The sequence below is a fragment of the Tetrao urogallus genome (assembly GCF_951394365.1).
Source record: "Tetrao urogallus genome assembly, chromosome: 7".
Lineage (NCBI taxonomy): Eukaryota > Metazoa > Chordata > Aves > Galliformes > Phasianidae > Tetrao > Tetrao urogallus.
The window spans coordinates 10557418-10564118 of record NC_136820.1 but is presented as its reverse complement, the minus strand read 5'-3'; the positions used below and the strand labels follow the sequence as shown (position 1 = coordinate 10564118).

The 6701-nt window shown below is 40.8% G+C and overlaps 1 protein-coding gene across 1 annotated transcript in view; it reads right to left on the bottom strand.

Annotated features, from left to right (window-relative positions):
* Positions 1-4724: 4724 nt before the first annotated feature.
* MRPL3 (mitochondrial ribosomal protein L3) overlaps positions 4725-6701 on the bottom strand; it is a gene marked incomplete at both ends in the record, with an annotated part of 28091 nt that continues 26114 nt past the window's right edge. The window contains one exon of the mRNA XM_079538020.1: positions 4725-4874. Within this exon, the coding sequence (XP_079394146.1) occupies positions 4725-4874 (150 nt within the window). The remainder of the gene's footprint in view (positions 4875-6701) is intronic.

Genomic DNA, 6701 nt, shown 5'->3' with positions numbered 1-6701 from the left:
ATGAGGAAGGCAGAACAAATAAGGGAGAGAATTTGGGCATAAGTAGCCCTCGTCTCACCATGGGCATTGATGCTGCTGGAAAACTTTTTGTGATGCTCTCCCCTATGACACACTCATACCATGCACAAACACAGCTAAACTAAGGGGAGAGATGCAAGTTGCCTAATGACAGAAGGGCTGGGTATTGAACTGGTGCTACATAGAAGGGCAGTTCCTTGCTATTTACACAGCTATCCTCTCCAGTTCCTGCTTGGGTGCTTCATGAAGTAGGTCAACAGGCTGCATTAATTCAGAGAACATCAGTCTTCATATATGCTGCTGCAGCCCCCAGAAAGAACTGCCAGCTTTATACAGATTTGTTTTGTTGCCATGCTTCAAGCACAGCAGAGCTGCACCAAAGGAAATGCATTCTCTTGCTGGTGTGATTTATTACAGGGAGCCTTACAGGAAAGCTAGGGAGGGACTTTTTATAAGGGCAGGTAGCAACAGGATGAGGGGAAATGGCTTTAAACTGGAAGAGGGTAGATTTAGACTAGATATCAAGAAGAAATTCTTTACTGTGAGAGTGGTGGAAAAGGTTGCCCAGAGAGGCTGTGGATGCCCCCTCCCAGGAGGTGTTCAGGGCCAGGCTGGATGGGGCTTTGAGCTGCCTGGTCTACAGGAAGGTGTCCCTGCCTATAGCAGGGGGGATGAAACAAGATATAATTGACTTAAATACTTCCACCAGAAACTGCACATTTTCTCCAGAATCAGTAAATGAATACTCAAGAGCGAGGCCAGCATTTTTGCATGAATTTACAGGTGCTAAGAGCCACCAAGCGTGATGTATGAATACAATAAACAATACCGTGCTATGTTATATACTGTAGTGCAGAGCAGCTCCCTGCAGGTGAGAGATGCTTGTTAAAATGAAATTAATAAGCAATGGCTGCGCACCGAAGGGCACAGGAGCTGATTATTAGAAGACCTAGGGTGTAGAGGCTTCCAGGTGAAATTTCAAGAAATGGGGATGTGAAATAAACTAGGAGATTGATTCCAGCCAAGCAATGTACTTACAAACATGGCACTGATGGAATGAATGAGACCACCAGTCCCCTCAGGTGTTGGTTATCAGACTGGGAGGCACCTTGGCTCACCAATGCTGGCTGTTGTGGAGACAGCTGGAAGACACAAGTCAGCTCCCCCGTGGTTTATATGGCAATCAATCTTCTTCCAGTCTTCTCTGGAGGTGTAATTTGGAAGATCACAGTTGTCAGATTTGCCCAGGGTATTACCAGCACAACTGCCTTTCTGCGCTGGAAGGCTTTACAGAGCCACAAGTCCTCCTGGGGTTTCGTCACTTCTCATTCCACGACCATACCTGCATTGACATCTAATCTCACTGTACCACACTTCACCTTTCAGAGCTGCAGCTAGTTATTAAAATGCTACATTAGCAAACCCAGCTTGTGAGCTAGATTGTAAGAAGCTGGTAATGAAACAGTAATTTTAAGAAAAGCTCTGCCCTTCCCAGACTGTGAAATCCACATGGAGGGTAGAGAAAGGTGAAATTCTACAAACAAACTCCTGTCATCACTTCAGCTTACTAGCATAATATTTATTAAATGCTAGCAGAACAAACCACAGTTTTCCACATCAAGTGAAGGTAACAAAGGAAAATGTTTATCAGTCTCACATAATGACAGAGCAGTGGTATTTAGAAGTATGGATTTGAGTGAAATGAACGTTTCTTGTTTATCACCCATGGCTGCAATTATGTTGTCAAGTGATAGATGAGTGTTTTGATTTCCTCTTCCTGCTGTCTTTTTACCTTCAACTTATATTGTATGCTTGCCACTGTTTATTCATGTACTGTTACAGAACCACCGAGAGGGGTTATTAATCAAGAGTATTTATTTTTCAAAGCAGTCACGCCACGCAGTCGTGGATACAGCTGATGCTTAACCCTACAGACTCTTCCAAAGCAGTGTCAGTAATGCTAAAAGCACCCCCTCTTTTTCCCCCACAACAAGCAGCAGTAGTGCGCTTCTGGACATGAGACTCAGTGCTAAACCAACAGTCCTTTCAGTCACAAATGGATACAGAAAACAGGCTAAGAATGAAAGAAATGCTTGCAATCTGCCTTTGTCCCCAGGTCTGGGCACAACTGAATCCCCAGGGAGCATACTGGTGTATAGGACTGTTTCGCCAGAATATCTAAGAATTGCTGCACAGTAGGCTTCCTGCTAAGATAGCAAGAAAATACAGGAGTCAATAGATCTACTCACAATCACGGTCTTAAAAACTCATGGATTTTTTCCTGGTAACATGTTCTGCTCCTTCTTTAATAGTCTAGAGATAATATGGACAGTCTCTTTATTTTGCGATTCTGTAACTGCCTGAGCACATTTCCTGACAGCACAGAACTCTTCAGAAAAGTAACAACATGCACAGGTATCCATTTGCAACAAAGCCTTGGTTTGCCTTTTCAGAAAAAGAAACCTATTCTTAGCACAAGAGACAGGAGAACTAATGGCAAAAAGGGAACAGTGCTTCTCTTACTACAGAAACAGCAACTGAAGCAGGTTGCCAACATTCCCCTCATACTGAAGTCTCATTTGAATTTATTTTTCTAAATGTATGGTTCCCCTTAAGCTCACATTTGATACTTGGTGTTTACCAAGGCAAGCACTGAAAGCTAATTCAAAATATAATGAAGTACTGGAGAGAATCTCACAGTCCTGGACCTTCTGGCTGACAAACTAAGTAGGAGAACGCATATCTCTGTCATGACCTCCTCACTGGCAGTCCAGGGCCATTATAATAAAAACAAACAAAAAGTCATTACAAACCAACTGAATGACACCTTGAGACTTACTAAGCAGCTCCCAGGAGTAGCTCCAGGGCTCTAACTCCTGCCCCAGGCAAGCAGCTCCCCACCACCTCCCTCCTCCCCCTAGCAGCAGCAGTGTAAGTCCAGCCCAACAGCTCTTGCACAATACTCAGAGCTCTCCTGTACTTGCTATGCTGTTTCCATACATGCATGAAATGATCTCCTTGTGCAAAGTTTGTATCCACCAGAATTATCTTATAAACCAGAGCAGGACACAAACTAGGCAGTTGGAAATCTCCTGATCTACATGTGTTTGACAGCAAGTATTGAAATGCTGCAATTTCTAAACTCTGCTGCATTAACAGGAGATGGAAGATTAAACATCTCTTTGGGAAATATCCTGTACGTGTGACAGATTGCACTCACTGCTAGTATTGCAGCCAAAATGCTGCATACCACTGCTTGTTTGCTACAGTGTACAGGTTATTGAGTCACATGTGCTGTGGGATGCCTGCACTTGCAGAGCCAATGATACTGAAGAGAAGGGGAAGCAGAAGGGGAGCGCTGTTATCTGATTTAATCAGCGTGCTGAATATTTGATTTAAAATTTGGCTGAATTCAACTAAGAGTATGCCACAATGTAGATATTTACCTGATCACATAGCCTCTTTTAAGATAGCATGGGATTTCTTCAAGCTATTACAAAAAATTCAAAATAACCTCAGGGACTGACAGAGATTTCATAAAGACAAGAACATCACTTTTAAACTGGTATCAGCAAGGATGTTTTTTTTAAGGTATGTGATATCTTGTGATGAAGCTGCAAAGATGAACAGACAGCACTAATAAAATATTAATAGTAGCTCAAGAGATGTAAATTCTTTAACTACTGTAGGGTTTGTAAATAAATGTTCAGCTGGCACCCTGACACAGATATTTACACAGATATTTGCTTCTGCGTGCAAGAGGACTTACAGTGTCCAGAAGATCAGACTTATAAATAGGAAATCACATGAAGAATAAAAAGAGTGTACAGAAGCCCACTGTTAAAAGGAGGAGTAGAAGAAAGCTAATCATTAGCATAGAGAAATTCTTCACATTTGGGTCTTTTATGAAAGCTCTCCTGTAACACCTCAAGAATCCAAGGCAGAGACTATCTTAAATGCAGTGACGTGACTCCCAGGAACACACAAGGGAGCCTCTGTGAAGAAGGTATCAGTGAAGGTAGCAAACAGGTGGCCACTGCAGTCTTAGTGATTCTTTGTTACTGAGCATTTCCCACCTGAACACCTCCTTGCCGTACACACACTCTCTCTGAAGAGACAGACAGTGGTTGACATGATCCCTCTTACAGGAAATTTGTTGGGTATCTGCTAATTCAACTCAGAACAACGTTAAAGCAAAAGGAAAGAGCTCTGGTGAAAAGAAATAAAACAAGCCCAAATCAGTGTATTTTCCCTTTTTATTCTGAGCTATTCTTTATTAAGTTGGATTTGTATCTGATTTATTCACCCCCCCAGATGCAAAAGCCTATCTGAAAGTTTTTTTTGACTGATCAGAATTGCCCAGGCTAGTTTCCATAGAGGACAAACACAGTTTGGTAGTATTCAGAAGATCAAACTAAAGCCATCTTCAACAGTTTCCAGAAATCTCTAAGTTTTCACAGTCTGTGGCCCAGGACAAAAGATAGCTAACAAAGATGAAGACTAGCTGCTCTGATAAGCTTTGCAACCTGTCCCTCAGACTCACCTGCTGATTTATCAACAATCTTGAGTTTTTACCTGACCAAAACAGCAATATATGAAATGTCCGGGTCAGTTGGCCAGATTGCAATTCATTGGTTTACTTTTATACAGCATTGCAAAGTTCATAAAAATAACAAAATTCCACATTTTCAAAGATGTCAAAAACATTACGCGTATGTGACCGATGGATCTGTGAACTGGAACATGTCCTGGTCGTACAAGTCTTCTGGTAGTTTTTCATCTCCATCAGCAAAAAACGTGGGGAAAGGAGGGTTTTTATTGCAGTCTTTGTAAACACGCAGTTTTGTATCTCTGACCTAAAAGCAAGGGAGGAAAAGGAAGGTTAATAAATCTTACAGAAGACTTTCAGACAAGTGCACAAGAAATTAAGGAAATCATCTAGCATGAGTAAGCAAAAACAGCAGCATTCACATTATACTTGCTTATCTGAAGGATTCTGTATACAATCAGTTCTTTTAATATCAGCTTGTAACCTAGTCACTGATGAGTTAAAAAAGCACAAACAGAAAACAGAACCTCACCCCACTCACCACCAGAGCAAATAAAACAAAAAAAAAAAACCAATGGAGAATTTATTATCACTCGTACCAAACTGACAGAATCAATTCCTACTTTTATGAATTCATTACTCAGTATTTTAATGTTAAGTGAAGGTAAGCAGGACTTGTTTAACTGTGTTATATCCCACACTGCTTTCCTACATGACACACCAAGTTATATTATGCAGTGTAATCGTCCTCTTCAACAGCCAAGACATGCTTTTGTATTTACGATGCAGTTCTGGCAACTGATTTTGTAAAGATACACACACGTGCTGTAAGTGCTCCCTCTGGCTACTGCAGAGCTGCTCCATGATTGCAGATTAACTATGTAGACTTCTTCCCATAGGAATCAGTGCCCACGTCTGTGGAACATGAGCCCTTCAGAAAGTTAATTTTACGAACTGCAGTGCCAGAGAGAAATAACTTTCCTTTACTGACCTCTCTACAGGGCAAAGAGGTTTAAAACCTAACCCCCAAAACTCCCATCTCTGAAGAAAATTAGTAGTTAGAATTATCAGCAAAAGGCAGTTTGTGTGCGGCGGAAGATAGAGGAGCAGTATCTCCTTAGAAAAAAGAGCTACAAATTTTCAAATAATGAAATTTCATTTATAATAAAATGCTTCACTTCTGTATCATTACATATGCTCTTCCTCCTGGAGCTGTAATAATCTCTTTTCAGGCACTAAATTCAATTGGATTAAAGAAAGGTGCAACAAGATTAAATTTTAGTACAGTGAAGATAAGCTCTTTCTCCTGCTCACCCCCATCTCTTTTTTTTTTGTTGGACTTAAGAGCAGGAAGCTTGTTCTTACTTGGTTGGAAAAAGCCTCAAATAAGGGAACTGTGATTTACAGCAGAAATTAAATAAAACAATTTTATGCCTGCTGACAGCTCTGTTCTGACAGCCAGTATTTACCAGATTCATATCAGCTATTACTTGAGCCTTAGCCAAAGTCCAGCAGGATTCCTGCAGATGAAGTATCCAAAAGGTTTGATTTAAACTTCAGCTTCTGGAAAAACATTTTTTTTTTTTTTCCTGAAGAAGTTCTAACAGTTTTATAAGTCAGGTTCAATAAACAGAAGAAAATATTTTGCTGAGAATAAGGGGGAGAAAGGCTTAGATTGTTCCTCTTCTACCAGACACCATCTATTTAGTTGTCAACTGCCACACATGACTATTGAAGTACCAGTACCTGGGACAGACAGGAGTTCACATCTACACACAATAAACCAGGTGGAGGTCAAAGCCCAAAGACCTTTGCTGCAGCAGTTCCAACTACAGAGAGTTCACAGGAAACACAACCAGACACACACCCAAACTGCTGCGGCCAAGAAGTCATCTTTCCCATTCAGTATGCTGCTGTCATTCCTTTTACTAGATAAACATGTTTTAATAACTTCACTAGTTACTATTATTCCCTTATTCTCTCCTCCCTAATCCCACAGCACATCACAAGACTTCTTTGCTAACTCTCTCCTGGAAGACAGCAAAAATATACACGGCCTCTACTTTTATAGTATATTTAGGAAGATAAAAATAAATTATTTCTGATACCTTATTTATTTCTTTTGCATAGAGTG